A 23,680-nucleotide genomic window follows, 5' to 3' on the forward strand; every position below is an offset into this window, starting at 1 on the left:
CCCCCCTCCCCCCTGCCTCTTGCTGTGTGTATGTGGAATTTGGAGAAGGCTTGAACAAAGATGCCACAATAAGCATTAGAGAGCATACCTCAGTATGCAGAGTGAAAACAAACAAACATAACACGCACTATTGCCAGTAGGCAGCCTAGCACGGGATAGATTCAGAGTGTACAAATACCATCAGAATAGTGGTATTAGTAGACACAATAGTTTTTTTTTAAATATATATATTTATAGTACATTCCATTAATGTCACTTGGTTGAAAGATTGTCATGGTCATCATAATTTGTGCAATAGCTTTTCTTCATATCTAGAATGACTTCTTCCACGACTTGCACAGAATCTTCTGGAAGGCACGGCGGAAATCCTGGTTGAAAATGGTGTATATGGCAGGGTTGAGGGAGCTGTTGCAGTAGCCGATCCAGAAAAAGAATTTAAAGAGGGGGTCAGGGATCTTACAGGAGTCCCTGCACATGCCGTACAAGCTGTAGCTAAAGAAAAAGGGGAACCAGCACACCACAAACACCCCCATGACCACAGCCAGGACAAAAGTGAACCTCTTTTCTCTGGCCTGGGAGATCTTTTTCCTGGATGCCGAACTCCGTCGGCGATGCTTTCTGGAGGCAAAGAGGTCCATGGACTTGTTACTGGCTCTGGAGAGGCGGCTGGAGTGTTTTTTGGACTGGGAGCTATTCTTCTTTTGGCTGGCCCTCTTTGCTTTCTTCGAGTTCAGATCGTGAGGTTTGTGGGTGTGACCTTTGCCCTCTGAGGAGGTGCTCTCCTCAGCATCCACCTCCTCTGTGACGGTGCGCTGACTGGGCGTGGGCGGGCACCTGCAGTGGCCGTTCTCCCGCTCCTCCTGAAGCGGGGAGGTGCAGGCTTTGCTCAGCCCGTTCTCCGTCGTCTGCTCTGGCCCGGGCCTTTTTTCCGACATCCCTCTGGTCCTGGTTTTGGCCACCTGGTATATTCTGATGTACACCAGGATCATGATTACGCACGGCGCAAAGAACGACGCGATGCTGGAGGAGAGAATGTACCATGTGTCGTCGTTGAGCTCACACTGTGGCTGGTAACCGGTGTCGTTGCTGCCCTCGATCGATATCAACGGCGGGGAAGAAATAAACGCAGATATGAGCCACACGATCACGATGATACACTTGACTCGTTTAGGGGTTCGTTTCAGGTTGTACTCCACGGCTTGCGTAACGGACCAGTAGCGGTCCAGGCTGATGGCGCACAGATGAACGATGGACGAGGTGCAGAACAAGACGTCCAGGGCCAGGTAAATACCGCACCAAACTTTACCAAAATACCAGTAGCCCATGAGTTCGTTCGCCAGCGAAAAGGGCATCACTAAAGTGGCGACCAGAATGTCTGCGGTGGCCAAGGACACGAGGAAAAGGTTCTGTGGGGGTTTTAATGCCCTGCTCGTCAACACCGCTATAACGACTAACACGTTCCCAACAACAGTAAACAGAATGAGAAAACTTACGAGAGCAGCTATGCCAGCTATTGCTGGCAAAGAGTATCCGCTGTCCAGTGTCCATGGTGATGAAGAATTGAAATGGATCACCGGAGACGCGTCTATTCCGCTGGAGTTGAACGAATCCATGCCGATTTTACGCGCGTTATCCAAACTGGGCAAAACGCTCACAGGTCCACTGATGAAGAGTCCATCAGAAGCTCACAGGTCCACGGTAAGAGCCTGATGAAGAGTCCATCAGAAGCTCACAGGTCCACGGTGATGAAGAGTCCATCAGAAGCTCACAGGTCCTGATGAAGAGTCCATCAGAAGCTCACATATCCATGGTAAGAGCCGGTATTAATGTTGGCGACATGAAAAGACGCGCGTCATTGGATACATGAGTACATAATGTATCCATAATGATGGTAAAAGTTGGAAAAAGCTAAATGTCACTTTAAAAAAATGCAGCTATAACTTGCTGTTAAGTTGTATATCATAAAAACGTACTAATTAATTTCCCCGTGTAGACAGGTCTGCTATTTGAGGAGCTCTCCAGCCACTCTCCTCCTGCTCGGGCGCAGCGCTCTTATTCAGTGCTGTCTCACTGTGCGTTGTGCCCCATATGTTGTTGTTCTCATAACACGAACCCATTTCTGACACGCCCCCGACTGAGTGCATTATTGTCTCCGCCAGGCCGAAAGGCATGGCCGAGGCTGTTATGCAGCCTGTCCGTCCGTAGAGAGAGAGAGAGAGAGAGAGAGAGAGAGAGAGAGAGAGAGAGAGAGAGAGAGAGAGAGAGAGAGAGAGAGAGAGAGAGAGAGAGAGAGAGAGAGAGAGAGAGAGAGAGAGAGAGAGAGAGAGAGAGAGAGAGAGAGAGAGAGAGAGACAACAGTGTTGAACCAAAGTGCTATACTCAGTAACAAAATATACTAAAATATACAAGAGCAAAACAATAAACAGGACAACATATAGACACAATGCCTAATGGAACAGACAGACAGTGTGTGTGTGTGTGTGTGTGATTGGCTAAGATTGGCTTCCAAAGTTTGCAGGAGTGCTCGTTTTGAACAAAATGCCTCAAATCATGAACACAGCCACAACCTTTATAGCGCCACCAGGAGGCCGACTTATGTAAAACATTTATTTTGATATTACTCCTTAAATAATGTCTGATTGCGGTGAAACTTTGCACGCACATTCGCACTATGTTGAGGAACAAATGCCACCCTTTTAACATTGCCCTATTATAGTGCCACCAGGAGGCCGATTTTTGCTAAACATATTCCTACATATTTTGTCCAAACATCACGCAAATCGGTACACATTATCTCTGTAGTCAAGTGTCTGATTTTTCATATTACATCCTGATTGGTGAAATCCGAACATTGCTGGCCCACAATAACCTACCTGATCTGGCTGAGATCTGTGCTAAACTTTCCATAAAGGTGTGTTTCTTTGCCTCCCGGCACGTAAACAACCTATATCACCCCAAAAAAAATGGTCTCAATTATTTTTTGATTTAGTAGTGCATCTTCATAAAAACCAACACACTGGAGGTCAGTGTTGCTGCATGCAGAATTAAGTCATCCTTTGAGGTTTTTCCTCAGCAGCTTTGAGATGGCAGATCAAAGAACCGTGAGAGAGAGATTACCTGTGCCTGTGTGTGCGATTTCCAAAATGATTTGAGAATGGGCTGAATTTACATGTCAGATGAAACCAACCAGGCTAAGCATATATTTTGGTGGGACTCTGATCTGATCTGGCATGTAAATTCAGCCCAAACTTCACTTCCCCAAGTTCAGTTAAGAGTCCACTGGGAGGTCACGTTCTGTTCCTCACACCGGGCAGACTGTATAATCACTGTATAAATTTGACACCAGACAGCTTGCATTTCCCACAGTCTGCTGCTGCAATTCACTTTTCCTTGCCCCTCACACAAACACTGTCTGTCCTGTTTATTTCTCTATTTCTCTGTGTGGCAAATATTTTTTTAGAGACCTTCAAAATCGAATCAAAATAACCATTGGTTTTGTTGTGTATTTATATAGGCCCGAGCTGGATAACACTTATGAAATATTTGAACTGGAAAGGGGTCAAATGTGACTCAAACATAAACATGGAGGGTAAACTGTCTGAGAGTGTTTGCTGTGTATAACACAGTCATAAATGTGAGTGTATTTGTGTATTTGATCAGTGAACGGACTATGTTTACGTGCTGCTGATGTTTCACTGTTAAGATGTGTGTGTGTGTGTGTGTGTGTGTGTGTGTGTGTGTGTGTGTGTGTGTGTGTGTGTGTGTGTGTCTGTCTGTCTGTGTCTCTCTCTCTCTCTCTCTCTCTCTCTCTCTCTCTCTCTCTCTCTCTCTCTCTCTCTCTCTCTCTCTCTCTGCATCTAATCTGGCACACTGGACCGGTCATATTTCTTGTGCGCACTGACAACAGGACAAGGACCTAAATTCTAGAATATTTTTCAAATCTGTCAACACCTGTCATTTGTTTGAACTATTAATGCAATCGTATCTTAGCCAATCGCAGACATGCACATGGTGCTGTTGCATGAGAACAAATGCACCCTACCCCCTCCATTAAAGCAAGTAAGGTTTCGTCATTCATGTTGGACTATGTTTTACAATTTGTCCTATTTTAAACTGATTTACAGTAACAGCAAAATGCTTGTTGCAGTATATAACTGCTTTTGCTGCTGGCTCTGTGTTCCACACAGAACACAGAACAGACACTTACATAAAGTGGGTCTAACGAAGGACTCAGAAATCACAACCGTTAATTGACTGGCGATATAAACATAATTGACTAAAGGACAATCAGCCTTTGCGGATTACAGAGAAATCTGAACGACAGAAATCTATTCAGAATTATGTCAGGGATCTTATTGGAGCTCAGAGTGTCACGTGCACATATTGCAATGTAGGCTATTTGTCCTGATGATGACAACATGCCAGACTACTTTCCAATGGGTTCAGTGTCCAAAGATTTTTCTTCTTATAGCCTGCACCGTACTGATGTAATGACAGTCCTTTATTACTGTGTATATACCTTCCTCCCATTTCCCTGTGACTTTTAATAGTCATACACAACCAGAAAATATTGTAATGACATACCCCAGACAGAGTGATGAGGGAGAGAGGTAGACATTATGAGAGGGAGGAAGATGTTAGATTATGCAGCCTATCACTGGTAATGACATGCTGTGCTACTCTTTCATGGCTAGGTAGGTAGCATGCTGTTCCAATATTATCAATTGCTATTACTATTAGGGCATACCTCCTGGCTTTTCACTGCTTGTACCTGTATGAGTGAGTGGCAAATAAACACTTCTTGATTCTTGGCTGACATTTGCACTATACAGTGCACACCTTTCGTGTTTTTCACACAGTATTCGCTGTGAGCTCACACAGCTCATCACACATGAAAGAACACCACGCAAGAAATGGAGGCAGGAGGGGATTTGTTGCTGAGTGCCTGCTTGGAGGAGCTGCGATTCTGCTGCCAGTCACTCTTAGAGCTGTAATATTATTATCAGCAGAGCTTAAGAATGGGTGGGCCGCCGACCATAGTGGTCCAGGTGGTAGAGCAGTGGCCTGGGAATTGCGAAGTTCCCGGTTTGATCCTGGTTCTTCCTGGCCTCATGGCGAAATGTCCCTGAACGATACACTTAGCCCCTCACTGCTCCACAAGTGTTCAATTGCCAACTCCTAATAACGATCAGTTATGCAAAGGACAGATTTCAGGTATATGCAAATGTAATTTAATATGGCCAAAGTAATCCCTACCCGTCAATATCAAAGATAAAGTACAAGTGACCTTTTCTGTCAAATTCATGATCCTACTGTAGATTGACTTTTCTCAACAATTTGATCAAATGCATATTGGGGTAAATGTTGCCTGTATAGTTTCTACTTGAGTGAATCCTGCCTGTGACTAAATCACGTTATGCCTGATTTAGTTGCACACTGCAACTGTCTTGCAACTGAAATAGCAGATCTACAAGCTCACAACACGTCACAATGTAGATAGCAGTGGTGTAACGTAAGTACATTTACATGTACTGTACTTAAGTACACTTGTGAGGAATTTTTACTTTACTGGAGTATTTCCCATTTTCAATACTTTTACTTCCCCTGCACTACATTTCATCAAATATTGTTCTTTTACTCCACTACAATTATTTGACAGCTTTAGTTACTTGTTACTTTGCAGATTTAGATTATTATCACAAAACACACATTAACCACTTCAGCCCTATACATATTTCGTCCATTTGAAAATAGCCGATCTACAAGCTCACAATGCGCCGCGATTCGACGCATTATGAGCTTGTAGATCGGCTATTTTTAAAAGATTGTTGTACATTTTGAACTTGTGAAATGGGATATTCTGCACAATGAGTACTTTCTACTTTTGATACTTTAAGTACATTTTATACCAATACTTTTGTATTACAAGTACATTTTGAATACCTTACTTTTACTTGTAACAGAGTATTTCTACATTGCAGTATTGATACTTTTACTTAAATAGAAAACATAACTTTGTCCACCACTGGTAGATTCTGCTATTTTCTGTGCGAGGCACGACATGCAACCAATTACAAATCAGACTTTATCCTCTAAGTCTGCACAAAAGCCACAGGCTGTCACTTCATACACCAACCGTTCATCACTTTCTCCGACAACTGACAACACATCCAGATCCCTGGCTGAGCTGTCCAGAAGCTGATGAGCTCCCTGCTGGTGTGTCCATGCTTATGCAACGACACCTAATTATAGTGGTGGACAAAGTACTCAACCCCAGTACTTGAGTGGAAGTATAGATACTCCTGGACTAGTCAAATATTACTCAACTACTGTACAAGGGAAAGTTGCTCTGTCAAATTTGTACTTGAGATATAGTACTTGCTTCTTAAAATACTAGTGTTCGAAACTATATGCTTTTAAAAATACTCAAGTGTTCAAAAGTATATGCTTTTAAAAATACTTACTTAAAGTAAAACTATTGGAAATTGGAAATACTCAAGTAAAGTACAAATAACTCAAAATTGTACTTAAGTACAGTACTTAGTAAATGTACTTAGTTACTTTCCACCACTGGATTTCTGGTGTTGGGCGACAGGATTGTCGCCCTGGATGAAGGTTACAACACACCGATGGATCCAGGGAAGCTTGAAAGAAAGATTGAGGAAGATTGAAAAGCCTTTATTCCTGGAGGCCTTCAGTTACAAATCGGTTGTAATCGAGAGATTCTTGGTTTAATTTTAAGATTTCTGGAGGAGCTTTACATTTTGACTGCTGTATACTGTATATCATGCCCTATTTACACGGCAAAATGGTCTGTTTATGTACGATAGATTGGTTCGACTTTGACCCCCACATTTTAAACACTCATTTATTTAACCAGGAAAGTTCATGGCAAACAAAATGAAAGCAATGCCCTCGGGGAGTACCTGCAGGTTCATTGTTTGGTCCATTTCTCGGAATTAAAATAGAAAGTACTGTTGCTAAAGAGACTTTGGGCTTGCTGTTTTGGTAGGCAGTATGTACTGCAGTAACTAAGACTCTTGGGACAGAGTTGGTAGTGTTAAGTATTGGTAGTTTTTTTTTTTTTTAAGATTTTGTTTTTTGGTATTTTTTTATTGTTATTGGTAGTTTTAACAGTGTGAATAGTGTTGGTAAAGTTACAGCTACTATGTGACTTTGTTTAATGAATCAAAGGGTAGTACAATGTTAATACAATATAACTAACAGTAGTTGTGGTGGTTGTATTTGGTCTCCTTGCTCTTATTTAGAGACATTAAATCCTGTGCTTTGGTAGGACCACTACTGGTTCACAGGTGATACAGTCTGAAGGTCAAAATTAAATTTGTCCCCTGAGCAAGCAGGCATATACTCTATTAGCTCAGTGGTAAACAGTTCAGCGCTTGCATGGGGGACCCTGTTTGAATCTCGGGTAAGACATGAAAGTTAAAGGTACCATTTTGAGTGCAATGTGCCTTTAACACTATCTAGCTAATTTGCATACTGCATAGTAAAAGCAGTTTGGTGGAGTGGTACAGTGGTTACTATACTTTTGCCTCACAGCAAGAGGATCCTGTGTTCGAACCCCAACAGGGGGGGGGTCCTTCTGTGTCCTTCAGTTTGCATGTTCTCCCCGTGTTTGCGTGGTTGACCTCAATCCGGGACCTCCGTGGGCTCAGTAGAGTGCAAATCTCTGCCGGGAGGCATGCCCTACGGTACCTCCTGCATCCTTCTGTCTGTCAGAGGCATGTGTCAGGAATGTAGTGCTGCTGGAGTCCACCGGACCGTTGCTCTGCCTTTTTGAGTGGTGCCAACCACTCCTATACGTGACTCTGTCCGCACGGCCTCTTATGTCCGTCCGTCCGTCCGTATGAGCACGGCCTCTCTGTATGTTTGAGCACAGCCTCAACAGCTGCGGCTGATTGCAACACAAAGATCAACCAGTTACACTAATTATACACACACACACACACACACACACACACACACACACACACACACACACACACACCCCCACACACACTTTTGAGTAAAAATACTTAAAATGAGTAAAAATACTTAAAAGATGTTAAAATGAGTAAAAACACGTACAAATCAGTAAAAACATTTTAAAGTACTTAAAATGAGTAAAAATACTTTGAAGTCATCAAAGTCTGTAAAAAGTAACTAATGAAATGAACTCATGAAACGCACACTGGGTGTGATTTTTTCTTTTACAAGTGGGGAAATAAAATATTCTCAGTGCACTGGTTGAAATTCATATCCATGTATGTGCTTGAAGATTAATCACTGAACTGTATGTCATCCAAGTTTGATTCCGGAAAAAGTTACTACCGAAACATTGCAAGTGATTAAAACTTTTGGTCTTTATTGAGCAAGTGAAGTGAGTGTGTGGTTGATTTTCTATTCTTGGATCTATGCAAGAGAGTCAAAAATGAACGAAATGATCAAAGTTGTCATATTGAAATTTAAGGGGCCGATCACACCGAGACACGTCGCTACAGGCGCAGACGCTTCAAAAACGCTTTGTATAACAGCCCATCAGACAAGACAACGTGGTGCACTTGTGGACCTGACCTGTGTACATAAGCGGGTGATACAATTATTAACACAGAGAATAAATGGATTCATTAGGTAGGTGTTGATGTCACTGAAGTATTACTCATTCATGCTTAGAGAATACAAATTGGTGAGCTTGTGGTCACCGTGTCAGACCAAAGTAAAGATTTATCTTAAAATAATTTCCATGGCGAAAGGGCCTTTCTGTGCTTTCTGATTTTGCATCTTCTCCACATGTCCCCTAGGGTAGGTACCCTCACAAAAACATGCAGAAATCCTGGTCTCTATGTCTCGGTTGTCAAAATGCTAATGAATAATGAAACTGCTGTTGTGATGTTCTTTAATGCTTAATTGGACACTCTCCTGTAGCCCACATGTTGATATTCTTTCCGTTTTTGATATGCTGACAAAAAGGGGTGAAGACCTATCAAATAGGGCTCAATATTCGTACAACAGTTACTGAGTGCAGGGGTTCCTAAACTTTTCCATGCCAAGCAACCCCATACTGTATAGCCAATTAGCCATAGCCTCTGGCTACAGCCCCAGATTAGCAAAATCTGCTATTTGTAATTATAATTTGACAATAATGACATGCCCAAAATAGGCACAACTAGAAAAAGTGCTCCTCGGAGCACAAGTCTCCGCCAGGTCAGGTAGGTTATTTTGGCCTGCTGGTGGCGCTATAATAGGCCAATGGGAAAAGCGTGGCATTTCTTCCTAGGCCGTGCACGGCAATCGGACACTGCATTCATGATTTGAGGCATTTTGTTCTAAAAATGTGTTTTGCTAAATTTGACCTGCTGGTGGCGCTATAACAGGCCAATGTAAAAAGGGTGGCATTTGTTCCTCAACGTAGTGCAAATGTGCGTTCAAAGTTTCACCGCAATCGGAGGCTGCGTTCATGATTTGCAGCATTTTGTTCAAAACGGGCCACTCCTGCAAACTTTATATGTCAATCTTAGCCAATCAGGATGGAATATGAAAAATCAAACAGATCAGTCTTGATCACCTGACTATAGAGATCATGTGTACCGATTTGCGTGAAATTTGGATCAAATGTGAAGGCTTAATATCAAAAATGTGTTTTACATAAGTCGGCCTCCTGGTGGCGCTATAAAAAGCAAATGTGAAAAATGCAGGGCAAAGGTTTTTCCTTGACGTCTAGAGAGTGTGCATGCAAAGTTTTACACAGATCGGGACAGTTATAGGTAAAAACACGAATTGGCCTGTTATAGCGCCACCATGAGGCTGATTTGAACATTTTCAAATGGCATTTCTTCCTCGGCCTAATGGGAATGTGTGTGAAAAATTTAACATAAATTGCATGCTGTGTTCATGATTTGAGGCATTGTGTTTGAAACGGAGTACTCCTGCAAACTTTGGAAGCCAATTTTTGCCAATCAGGATGGAATATGAAAAATCTGAAATGAGACGTTTCTTTTAATGACTATAGAGATACTGTGTACCGATTTGTGGGATTTTTGGCCAAAATCTGTAGGAGTACTTTCCAAAAATGTGTTTTGCACAAATCGGCCTCCTGGTGGCGCTATAAAAGGCCCATGAGAAACATTTGGGGCAGAGGTTCTGCTGTGGCATCCAGGGAGTGTGTGTGCACAGTTTCGCTGCGAGCAAGCCAACGGTGCCGGAGATTAGCTGTACACAGACAAGACAGAATGACACACGGACACACGGACACACGGACGGACGGACAGGGGGTAAAACATACTCTCTCGCCATGCCTTTCGGCCTGGTGGAGACAATAATATTGAATAGAAATGATATGTATACATATGTATACTGTGTGTGTGTGTGTGTGTGTGTGTGTGTGTGTGTGTGTGTGTGTGTGTGTGTGTGTGTGTGTGTGTGTGTGTGTGTGTGTGTGTGTGTGTGTGTGTGTGTGTGTGTGTGTGTGTGTGTGTGTGTGTGTGTGTGTGTGTGTGTGTGCGTGCGTGCGTGCGTGCGTGCGTGCGTGCGTGCGTGCGTGCGTGCGTGCGTGCGTGCGTGCGTGTGCGCGCGCGCGCCCAGTCTATGTGTCAAAGTGTCCCTGAGCAAGACACTTAAGCCCTAATTGCTCCCCAGGTGCTGTATTTATAGCACCCACTCATCCTAATAGTTAGGATAGTTAAATGCAGAAGGTTAGGGTTACAATTTCACATAGTATGTGCAAATGTACAGTGGGGAAAAAACACCTATGGAGTGGGGACTAAATTATCATAATTATTTTCTTAATGGAATGTAGCAGTCTAGTGCACTTGATCTCAGAAAGAAATAATGAAGTGGAATAGATAGAATTTTCCTTCTTCCTACATTAAGAATAAGAAAAAGGCGCCATAATGAAGCCCCACGATTTGCATTTTTCCCGTCACATTAAATCCCCTAGAGAGATGTTAATTGGTTTGAGATAATTACAGCATTATGCACATTGTATAGAAATAATACTATATTAAAATATTAGAATAGCGTATTCTTTCATGTGGCACTCATTTGTGGAGGTGTATTTTGAATTCCTTATTTCAAGGTCCTCACAGCGAGGTCTTATAAGGTAGATGTTTTCTTAACAGGTGAATGTTATGATTGAATTTAAACAATGACTTGAACTAATGACTAATTGAATCATATGAGTTATTTCCTGGAAAATTAAGATCATAGTTCTTGCAGCTGCACAGTCATCACAAATATATATTGACTGATAAACAATGGACCACCGATAATAATCACAAAGACCCAATGAGACAGAAACGTCAAAGCCTCCAATTAACCAATACAGAGGTGTAATTTAAAAAACTGCGTCTCCTCGCCAGCACTTCTTGATAATGTCCACACTCACTTCCCCATTAACATGCTGCTTATGCGACAGCCTAGTAAATGGCATTGGAGTTGACTTCAACTTGCTGCACCAAGTCTATGGGAGGGAGGGAGGGATGGGGACGATGTCGATGATGCATTACAAAAGGGCTCAGCAGCAGACACCTTGTGAGCTTTGCCAACCAGTCAGCCATGGAAACAGCAGAGCGCTGCTGAACTGTGAAGGTGCACAGAAAGTCAATTGTGAGGCGCTTTGAGGAGGCATTCTGAAAAGCAGAACAACCTCAGTTAAAATTAAGTTTGATTCTTGTCATTGACCTGATCTTCATTGACCTTACCAGCTTAACTGAACATTTATTAGTGTTTTCTGTTCTTTATGTTTATTGTAAAGGCCAATACACGCTTCTTCCGACTTCAGGAAACACTTCCGGTTCCGACAGGCTTTCCGAACTAGTTCGGAGCGTCAGGACATCTGAAGGTGCACGAGTTCTGAGGAAAGGTTCTGACACCTGCCATCAGAAGTTCTGAATGACGTCAATTTCTGAATGACGTTATGTCACCGAGGTGATATTAGGCTGATATTGTGGGTACAGTGAAAATTGGGATGCCTTGTCGTGCCATTTTATAGTTTTATGTACACCAAGGGGACGATGATGGATTTAGCTAAGCAAAGTGGGCCATGAATCTCCTAGAAAGGAATGAAGAACCAAGAAATCAATTTCCCAGTCAGCATCACAAGTAAGTGTAGCATCTACGCGCTAAGATCCCAATCAATGGTAAGATCCTATGTATAGCTAAAATGTGTCAAGGATGATCAAACATCCTGCCAAGTGTTGTCATTGGTTTGGGCCACCATGCAGGTAGTGCTGTTGTGCAATATGATGTAACTAGAACTGAAGCAGGGTAGCCATATGATCAATCACAAGTCTAACATGCTTCCAAGCCATTTGGCTCTAATGACATCATTTGTCAGGAATTACCCTTAGTCATGCAAACAATGTGAGACCTGCCAGGATAATGATCATTATGAAGGTAATGTCTGGAACCAAGGGGGATAGATGAGGGAAAAGGATTGTGAGACAAATATTTTCTTATCTGTCAAATGGATACAGACATGTCCACAAGCTCTTAATTGACTTAAAATGTCTATATGAAAAAATCTAATTTCAGATGATGATTTGCCTTGAAACTATGATTCTGGTCCAAAGAGTGAGGAAATTCAAACCAATGATGTGTATTTTATTAGGCTACAACGTTTCGGTCCAACTGACCTTCATCTGATGTATGATGAAATGAAAACATTCTTAACATGTCTTATGCCCCTCTGATACCTTTATCAGTATCCTAGTATCCTATTCTACTTTGTCTGACTGCTCAGAAAATGGTCTTGCATCACAAATGCCAGTTTCACTTCACAAAAGACAACACAATTGCTACAACAAACATAAACAATGCATCTAACTATGTGAAACATAAAACATAAAACAAACCCTCATGTGTAAAACTGAGTGTGCCCAGTCCTCCTGACAAGTGGTTGTTTTATTGAAGAGAAAAGATAAGGTAAAATAAAAGATAAAGATAAAAGATACAAACATTTTCAAAGTGTGATGGAAAGTCATCTTGAAGCTTGTTAGCCTCCACCCCTCAATAGTAAATCAACATTGGTAAATCATCTGTCAAAAGGACCTGCTTGCTGCTTTAGTGCAATGCCAGAGTCTGAGAGAGAAAAAAGACAGACGTTTTTAGCATAAACAGCCATTCAATAGCACTCCGTTTTCTATATAATTTAAGGAATATAATGGTTTCCAAAAGTACTCCTCACATCTCTGCAAATATCTCACACTGTTGACCAAAAGTCTGTATTTTTCTGTATCTACTGTAACATAGAACATAAAGTCAGTAGAAATTGAGAGCTATCAGACACTTATAGTTAAGAAATACAAGATATCTTTTCTCTGACGTTCGATAATTATAATGTTATCGGAAACAACTCCAAATGTACCAAAACATGCTGTACTGTGGGTGAATAAAGCAGTGCTGTGCTGCTAAATCATTTCAACCAATTAGTTGAAAGTTAGGGTCATAGTCAACATGAATGTTAATTGTTTCAATTAGTGGTTGACCTCCACAAATAGAAATAACTCAAATGAAGCATGTAACAATGGTTCTGTACAGTCTGTTCTGTACGCGTTCGGTTTACAGATTTATTTGACTATAGGTCAGGGAAGGTTCAGAACCAGCCACTAATAATGGCACATACTGTGCTTGCACTCACACACATTATATGCATGCATACATATACATAATGGATGGCCACTGGGCTTTCACACAGTTCTACACAATATCTGAAGAGACTCTTGAATGAACCCTAATGAGTGCTGGCATGAAAGTAAACAAACAAGTGATAAAAATGTATGTACTTAGATGACCGGGGTCCTCAGGGGTCTATACTCGTTCCCCCCTTTTCTTTCCCTGTACAACAAATTTCTTAATCAAAAATAGCTGATCGTTCTGCGAATGTTGGCCTATTTTCTGCGAATGTTCACCTTTTATGACTTGCCCAGAATAGGGGCACTAAGGTTCATGTGGTGAAATTATATTATGTAGTGTACAGTCTTGATTGTTGTGTAACAGTAACAGGTTGTATTTGGGAATGACACCCAGACATTAATCAGAGATGTGTTGCGTACAATATGGTTGATTACAACAAACAGCTATTCTAACCGACAATGCACAGTACACAGTGTGCTGTGCCAACTCAAATTAATCATAGTGTTATTGAGGCTTTCAACACATCCATATTCTGAACGGATGCTGAACGACATTCGTATCAGACCTGGGGCTTATTTCAAAACGTCCTATTATACGGAAAGTAGATATCAGCTGTTATAATACAATACGCTGACAAACTTCTATTAAGCACACAGGCACGTACAGTACACTTGCACACAGTCACACAGACAAAGGCAGGCCGATACACGCACACACACACGCACGCGCGCGCGCACACACACACACGCACACGCACACGCACACACACACTTACTTAGAAAGGAAATAAATCTTTGAAAGCAACATCACACCCCTCGAGGCAAGAAACATTCACTTATTACCCCTCTCTGCCAAATAACTTTACAGTTTAGGAAAACCATCATTAATTTAGGAGCTGACGGTGTGTACAGTACCGTACACAACGCTTCAGTGGAACCCAGTCATAATGATCAATGTGTCTGCTGTGTTAGCCGCCAAATAAAGCTGATGAGGGAAGCGGTGCACCAGGGCAACATTTACCACAGCACTGCTGGTGCTCTGATGAAGGAGCTCTCATATGAACGCTCCCACAGGTGGCTAATCAGTGGTGGAAAAAGTACTCACATTTGTTACTTAAGTAAAAGTATCAATACTGCAATGTAGAAATACTCTGTTAGGGCACAGTCAAACCGCACTTTTATTTTACCTGTGGGGCGGAATCCACCAATGCTTTTTCAATGAGAATCACGTGGTTTGACGGTCTTGCGTATCTTTCCGCTTGTGGCGCACACCTTGCGTTTATTTGAAGCAGATAAATGCTCGAGACAGATGCTGATTTCCCGCCTCTGTCCAATCGTGTGAGTCGAAGGTGGCTACGGGGAGGGTCCTTTAAGTGAGTGACAGGTGGGTCACTGGTTATTGGGACAGAATGTGCTGCAAAACTGTCGGCCGCACACAACATGAGTTTATCAGCGGGCAACCATATTTTGGTGTGACTGTGCCCTAAGTAAAAGTCCGGAATTAAAAATGTTCTTGAGTAAAAGTACAAAAGTATTGGTTTCAAAATGGACTTAAAGTACCAAAAGTAGAAACTCATAATGCAGAAAGTCCCATTTTTCACAAGTTTTCAATTGTATAAAAGGCAGACTAATCTTTTGAAAATAGCCGATCTGCAAGATCACAATGCATCGCATCGTGATGCATTGTGAACTTGTAGATCGGCTATTTTCAAATGGCCGAAATATATATGGGGCTGAAGTGGTTAATATATGTTTTGCAATAATAAGTAATTGTTGTCGAGTAAAAGTACATTATTTGCCTCTGGAAATACCTATATAAGTAGAAATACCTCAAATTTGTACTTAAGTACAGTACTTGAGTAAATGTACTTAGTTACTTTACACCGCTGGGTGGCTTCATCACTGGAGAGAAGCTCAATACAAATTGTTTTATGTCCAAGCTTGCAGCCAACCCACCAGCTCAGTGGCCTTGTGGTTAGAGTGTCCGCCCCGAGACCGGGAGGTCGAGGTCCAATCCCCCGTCGGTACCCAGTGCCTCCTTGCTTGGCACTCAGCATCAAGGGTTGGATTGGGGTAAGTCCCCGCCACATATTAAAGTCATGCGTCCATGGGGTGTACTTGTACATCAGGCTACCTCATGCTACAGAAACAGTAGATAGGCTCTTGATTTATGGGCCACATGGCTCCAAAAAAGTAACATACTACTTACATCCAGCGCTCAGCTGATATAGTTGTATGTAAGGGGACATTCAGACTGCTATGAGTTTTGACATTCTAATGCTATAGTTTATGCTCTGTCGTACGACGGAATCACACGCCGAAAATAGCTGATCTACAAGCTCACATCGTGGATGTGACGCATTGTGAGCTTGTAGATCAAATTAGTTTATTATGCACAGTCTGCACAGCACAAGTCACAACATGTTCTGGGGGGATAATTAGCCAAAAATAGCCGAGCTTGTAGATCGGCTATTTTTGGCAAAGAGATTTGGTTTAGACAGAAAACGTTTTTAAAGTACAGTTGTAACTCAAGTCCAATTGTCTAAGACTACAGGGGTGTAAATGGTTAAGTGCCAGGCAACCTGAAAGTATGAAATGAAGGACTCGATGTTTCTTTCTAAGATTTAATTGGCTTTCACTATCAGGGAGCAATTAAGTATTTCATTCAAAGCACTGGTCCATCTACAATTAGTGCTGGAATTGTATTACTTGGCCTCTCTGAAACTCTGTCACCTTTGAAGAGGCTCTTGATTGACATATTAATGGAATTTAGACATAATGGAATTACTGTCATCATGTGCTCAAGGTTGATGATGCTATAGGCTGGAATCTGAATTGACTCAATTTCACACTGACACAGTCAAGACTCTGTGCTAATGGGTATGTTTTTTAATCCAGCCAGGAATGCTGAACCATGTCACATCCAATACACTCATGTCCAACTACTGTACTGTAACTATACATACTACCGTTTGTGGCAGAGGCAGTGGTTCAGTTCGAGAGAGCAGTGTTAAAAGACAGGTGTTGGTCAGACTATGCATAATGAAATATCCATCCTGAAATGTAAACATGATATAGCACCTGTCAATTAGCCTCAAGGTAAACTGTTGCTAAGTTAATAATGGCACGCTGTCATGTGAAACAGGGCTAGGGTAGGTTGTGACCTATGACATAGGTCTATATATCAAGGTGACAGAGCCACCATGGTGTGTGAAAGCATGAAAGGACTGCCATGTGCATCCCATTATTTTCTGGGGTCATCTCTAACCAACAGTGCTGAGTGTTTGTTCTTCCATCCTTGAATTGTTGGAGCTACCATAAATCACAAGAAAGCATTTGCTGTAAAAACAAATCCCCTCCATTCCATATCACCAGGAGTCCTCTGGCCTCACCTGATTAATTAATCATGATCTTCAACTATTTAGATGATGAAAGATTGCTTAGTGCTGTTGATCACCAGTGATGTTGGTCAATGGGTTTAGATTAGGCTTCCTCACTGTGATTGCAATTTCAATTGGAATTGTCATGTTCTGTACTGTGGAATGGGTCTAAACAAGAGTGGATTATTACTATAACTATCTTTGTATCAAATATAATTAAACATCATGAACGATATAGAGCCACCTCCGGGACAGAATCGCTGGACTGATGTTTTACTTTTATTTTTGGAACACAGTTCTATGACGTGATTTGAAAAACGTCTATGGGATTTTGAATGGGAAAAACACTTTTGTGACCCAGAGGGCATGGGTTTGACGTCAGGACTTTCACTTCTGTCCGTAGGGGGCACCACAAAGGCGAAACGTTGCATTGTATGTCGTAGAAATGCTATCCCCCCCCCCAGTTTCCTTGCGCCATGACGGCTGCACTGTCATGACATAAATTCTAAACAGGTACTGCTGCCCTACCAATAGACCAATTATTTGGTTACCAACATTGAGACTGGACGCACAGGTGATTGTTTCATGCAATCAATTCCCAACATATTGTTTTGGGGAGCGCTGGTTTCAGTACATTCAACCTCCTCTTGTGTGTTGGCTAGTGAGGCGCGTCCTAGCGAGACATGACAGAATGGGTTTCATTTGGTGCCGGCCTGCGCGCGCATACTGGTTCTTATCAGTGTGACGTTGTCTGTTAAGGGGTCTATAGGACAATCATGAAAAAAGATTGCATAACACATATTTTCTTTAAGTTCACAAGGCATTTGCAAGTTATTCAAAAGGTCCCACTTATTCTTTTTATGTATTTTTGGTGATTCATTTAATTTTAAAATGCCTTATTTTCAGATCAATACCTATGCATTGTGTTATGTTATACACTGGATGTTTAATTGTATTAATGTGTCCTATGGCCATGAAACCTGCTCAACCTACCGTATGTATAAGACAGTATGAAAATTTAAATTAACCACCATGACAGCTATAGAAAATATATTTGACTTCATGCCTTGACCTTGTGACTTTTTACCAGCTCAGTGGCCTTGTGGTTAGAGTGTCCGCCCTAAGATTGGAAAATCAGAAAATAATGCAATGGCAGCATACTGTATGTACCAGCATTATGTCATTTTAAATAATCCAGGGGAAACATTTTCATTATAAAGTTGTCTCTTTCGCACTGTAAGAAGGCACATTGTAAAATGTACCCTTGCAGGTCAATTTGAATACTTTCAGAGTTAAATTGACACTTTGGGGTTTACAGTGCAGTGCACGTCCACATAATGTATGTACATTATAATATGGGACTGTCTTGATTTATGCATCATGATCTTATCCATCAAACCTGACTCCGTCTGCCAATCAATCCAATCTCAGGGGCATAGTGAAAATATATTCAATGAATAAATGAATAAACAACAGTGAATAAATGAATAAACAACGATGAATAAATGATGTGCAAAACCCACACTAGATGTATCTACTGTATGACCTATGACTCCATGTTTGGCAAAGGTTTCAGTCAGTTAAATATATCAAGAAATATAAAACTTTCCAAAAAAGAAAGAAAAATGGAAATTTGGCGCTGATCGGTCCAGTGGTTTGTTAGCTTTGTTCCGAGATTTGTCTTTGGCGACTGATTTTCCCCAACGGGATCAATAAAGGTCTTATATCTTATTAACCCTAGACAGAGAAACAAGTAGACAGAGCAGTTTCAAGCCGGCTTGCCTTCTACAGAGCCACAGCGTATAAATGGTTAGAAAATGCAGATGATCTGACTCAGCGTCAAAACTAGGGAATGCTTTGATCACTGGTTCTGAAAGTGAGTTGCAGTTGAGAGGGTTCCAGGGGGTCCTCAGCAAAATGAGGAACAGTTTACAAGCTCATAACAGGTCGTCGCAGCGCGTTGCAGATTTTCTATTTTCTAAATGTTTTGGCAAATTTCGACAAATTTTGACTGATTTTACAGGACCCCCCCGCCACAAAATATTTTCAAATGGGGGTCTGTGACCAAAAACATATCAGTTTGGGGGTCCTTGACATTAAAATGTTTGAGAGCCAATGGCTTAGATTTCGAGAACATTCCATTCCGCACTGGTTCCATTCCTTCCTGAGTTCAAGGAAGGAATCATGCTCACTCAACTCTGTGTGAACTACTCATTCATGACCCGAAGACGAGACCAGCGAAGGTAGACCTCTTCTACATCACCGCACCTAAACCTACCAGGCATGATGGGCCCAGGATAACCTTAGATGCTGACATTTTCATCCGTAAGTTGTTATCGGGGGTTGACAGGAGTGGAAAGCCATCAAGCCACAGCTGAGCTTGAATGAATAGCATCAGGTTGACATCTAAAGCACTGTTTCTCAATGTGGAGTCCAGGAACCCCCAGGGGTTCCAGGAATTCTACGAATTCTGTACATCTGCAATATATATATATATATATATATTTTTTTTTGTGTGGTGTTTTTTTACACAAATCATCTCTCATGGAAGTACCAAACGCAAAATATTTTCAGATAGGGAACCCCCAAATACATATGAATTTGACTCAAATGTTGACACCACTGTTCTAATAGGATGTGTGCTGGTGGTGGAGATAATGATAATGGCGATGATAATAATAATAAAGGAACTGTATTTAACAAAAGAACAAGTCATTCAGATGTTCCAAATACATACTCAGAATCATCTGTGAACAACATCCTTCCCCAATGTCTCATTCTCAAAAGAAAGAGGTACTGTACTGTAAGTGCACCCGGGTGGCATACAGTAAAAAATACTCACCCTGCAGAGCCATGGGTTTGCCACCCAGACGCACCAATGAACTCAATTAGCAGTGTTTGCATGTGGGAAGTTGACAGGGAATGAGTCTGTTCAGTGGTGGTAGTGGGGTTGTAGTGTGAACTTTCACGTGAGTTATACACTCCCTTGAAACTCCTTACTCTCAGGTGAAAAGACATGAAAAGAAGTGACTGTGAATCATCGGCATGTGGTTCTCTACACCCTCGTCAGGCAAGCAGTGATACTATTTGGATTACCCAAATTCTGGAGGAACAAACATATGCATAATTCATATCATAGGATTTGGAATACTTCTGTAAATGAGGGCAAAGATTGAGCAAAGAAAAAGTTTCAGGGATGTTCTTTTCAACCACGTCATAGGACATGTGGACAGGGAATTGAAACCTTGGGGTGCAAACCTTGCCTGCACCAACATCGTGTTCTACGGCTCTTAATTGTGACCTTGACCTTTGACCTTTTCGACTCTTATCATTCTGCACAAGTTTCATGAACATCTCCCCTTCCGTTCCTGATTTTGACCATCTGTTCTCAAGTTGTTTTAACAGACAAACAAATAGACAGGACTGATTGCCATACCCTGCCACACATTGCTGCTGGATTAAAATCAGCATAATTGAAAGAAACATGCAGACCACAGCTATATTGTATTTGAATTTGTGTAATTAAATAATGCAAAAGTAATTGATTATGCATTTAAAATAGGTTCCTTAATACTGCATGTATGAGTCAAGGTAAAGCTAACAAGGGAAGCCATCCACAATGTTATTGTATTACACGAAACCAACACCAACATATTCATCCACTTTTCATGAACAATAAAGTTGTATTGTATCATAATGCATCCCTTCACAACTCTACATGGTTCTTCATGGAATACAATGTACAATATATGGTTTGAAGCACCAAATGTTAACATAACCTTCTACTTCAAAGGCATTGAGTAGCCTAACTGATGCAACACTAGCCTGAAGGTGTGAGGGTCTCCATAAATCTATTGACGACAGAGGGTGGATGTGAGAGAGCATGTTGTGCCCCCCAGACGTTGCTTTCCCAGTGACTCTGGGATGGAGCGGAGCACAGTGTAAACAAGACACTTAACAGTTCAATGGGCTGTAAGTAGCTCAACGGTGTGTCTTCTACCCCCAATATAACAGCATGGCTGACACCTCATGGAAATGAAATAATGAATCATGTGCCCAAACAGCTATAGTTATGGTTCCAGAGTGGGTCAGCTGCTTGTTTGGATCACTTCAGTGAGCACAAAAGGGTGTGTGTGTGTGTGTGTGTGTGTGTGTGTGTGTGTGTGTGTGTGTGTGTGTGTGTGTGTGTGTGTGTGTGTGTGTGTGTGTGTGTGTGTGTGTGTGTGTGTGTGTGTGTGTGTGTGTGTGTGTGTGTGTGTGTGTGTGTGTGTGTGTGTGTGTGTGCGCGTGCGTGTGCGCGCGCCACTTGTGTACTCCAGCGAGAATGAAACAAACGCTGAACTCAGTGCTCCTATCGCCTTGCTCCTCAAATTGAATTCCCCCAGTCGCAACGATAGCTCACACAGATAATAATAAAACACTCAGAAAGTGAAGGTTAATAGATCTTAGTCTCGGTTGCCTGGCGCCTACATTAGTAATGTCGCTCCATGGCAGCAGCAGACTTGAGCTAAATTAGAGTTTGATTGCTATTGCATCACTGATAAATTACGAGTGTATATTGGGTTTAAAAGTCTATTAATTGGTTTCCGAGAGCCTGGCAAATAAATTCATGATTAGGGCCAGTGTGTCCTTCCTTGAATCATATTTACTTGTCTTGATATGTGCTGTACCCTACAGCTGCATGCTTGCAATATTCTATGTATGTATAATTTATGCCATGCACTATGCACTGTATGTGAGATATTTGATGTCAATCACCAACTGTACAGGTCTTCTACATTCTAGACAATCCAGAAATATGTCACTTCCAATCATTTACAATACATGGAAAAGTGCAATGAAACAGCCATTGCAGCCACAATGTAAACTGTGCAACATTACGCAGAGAATGTGCAATATTCTAAACATGAATTTACCTCATCACATGCAGTGTCCCGTTCCTATCACAGGAACCAAGATCCAATCATTTTGGAGGTTGTTAAGAATATTGTGTTCATGTTTAATACAGGAAATATAAGTGCATGTTACATAAAATGTAATGATGATCATAGGCCGTAAACAAGCACATGTGCGAGATCCGGATGGCCAGGGAATTCTGAATGAAAATTGATATGTGGCGTGGTGTGTAATAAAACTAAAAAGAAAATAGCTATTTCAGCCTATTATGGCCTACCTACCTATCTAGTAACTATCAACAAAAAAACAAATAACAAAAAACTGTGCTAGGGGGTGAGATGGAGTCTGAAGAGGTGAGTTTTCAGACTGCGGAGGGAAAAGGGAAGGGATTTTGCAGTTCTGACTCACAATTTAACCAGGAGGGAGAAGAGACTAGGATGTGTGGAGCGTTGCCCAAGGGTGTTTTAGGAAAGGTTCGAACAGCCTTCCTGTGTTATGATCTAAGTGAGCAGGAAGGGTTGTGGGTTTGGATCATGTCCTGCAGACACAGGGGTGCCATGCCCTTAAAGGGGAAATCCACCCATTTTCAATATTTAACTATGTCATTAATATAGCATAAAGGAGTTGTGTGGAAATAAGAAAAAAGTTCCCCCCTTTCTGTGTTGCCTTGAACTGGAGGATTGATTGTGGGTTTAACATTGCAAATTACAACATGATGAGTCATCACGTTGTAATTTGCAATGTTAAACCCACAATCAATCCTCCAGTTCAAGGCAACACAGAAAGGGGGGAACTTTTTTCTTATTTCCACACAACTCCTTTATGCTATATTAATGACATAGTTAAATATTGAAAATGGGTGGATTTCCCCTTTAATTGCCTTGTAGGGCATCACCAGTGTTTTGGACAGGGTGCGGGCAGCAACTAGAAGCCAGTGATGGGAGCTCAAAAGGCAATACCACAATGCAATGACATGCAATCTATTTTGTGATATAACCACACCTCCACATTATGTCACTTGCACTGAGGCTATGTGATATGAATTGGTTAGCTGATTCTTGAGTAAAATAAAGAAAATAATAATTAAGCTACTCTCACCTGAGAGAATAAGCTGCTTGTAACCTGTTAGTATACAAATTGATTGTTGACAGTAGTATTGTCAATAATCTTTCATACTGTATATCCACCATCTTTAATCCTACGAGGAAGTTAATTGCATTCATCTGGCATCTCATGGCACCTCCCATGAATCTGCCTATATCTGCCTATTATCCAAAATAGTAAATAGCTATTCCCAAAAGAGAAAAAAATTGCCTGTCCAAGCAACAGCAGATCCTAATCTACAGTGCAGCACAGTACAATACAGTACTGTAATTGAAGTGGCAAAGTGCCACTTCAATATTTGTACTGCAGTCAAAAATTAGCTTACAAAATAGCCAGGGATCAGCACCATGTACAACGCAAAGCATTCGCATACCACACCATCTTCTATGCAATCAAATTCTTGTAATTATTTAGTAACATTTGGCTTGGTGTTGGTCGATAAGGAGTGCATCAGGATTTTAACTCAAACACCCAACCAAGATTGATAGTTGATCATCATTCGCCATTCTCTTGTGCATGGCATTTCATTACACTTTTATCAATTCGAGGCAACTGTCCATCGACATTAATGCATACCCTTGAGCTTAAATATGTTTAAGCTCATATAACATGCAGTGAATAACCAAGGTATTGTTTAATCTGCTCAGTTTATTATTTGTCCAGTGCTGC

At 41.5% G+C, this 23,680-nt stretch overlaps 1 protein-coding gene across 1 annotated transcript; it reads right to left on the reverse strand.

Annotated features, from left to right (window-relative positions):
* Window positions 1–311: 311 nt before the first annotated feature.
* LOC311034569 (alpha-2 adrenergic receptor-like) lies at window positions 312–2,008 on the reverse strand (the record flags this gene model as incomplete). The annotated part of the gene is made up of 1 exon (XM_084042449.1): window positions 312–2,008. Exon 1 carries the CDS (start codon window positions 1,611–1,613, stop codon window positions 312–314), a length of 1,302 nt encoding a protein of 433 aa, XP_083898575.1. The 5' UTR covers window positions 1,614–2,008.
* Window positions 2,009–23,680: the final 21,672 nt, after the last annotated feature.

This window comes from Gymnoscopelus microlampas (assembly GCF_963454915.1).
Source record: "Gymnoscopelus microlampas genome assembly, chromosome: 19".
Taxonomy (NCBI): domain Eukaryota; kingdom Metazoa; phylum Chordata; class Actinopteri; order Myctophiformes; family Myctophidae; genus Gymnoscopelus; species Gymnoscopelus microlampas.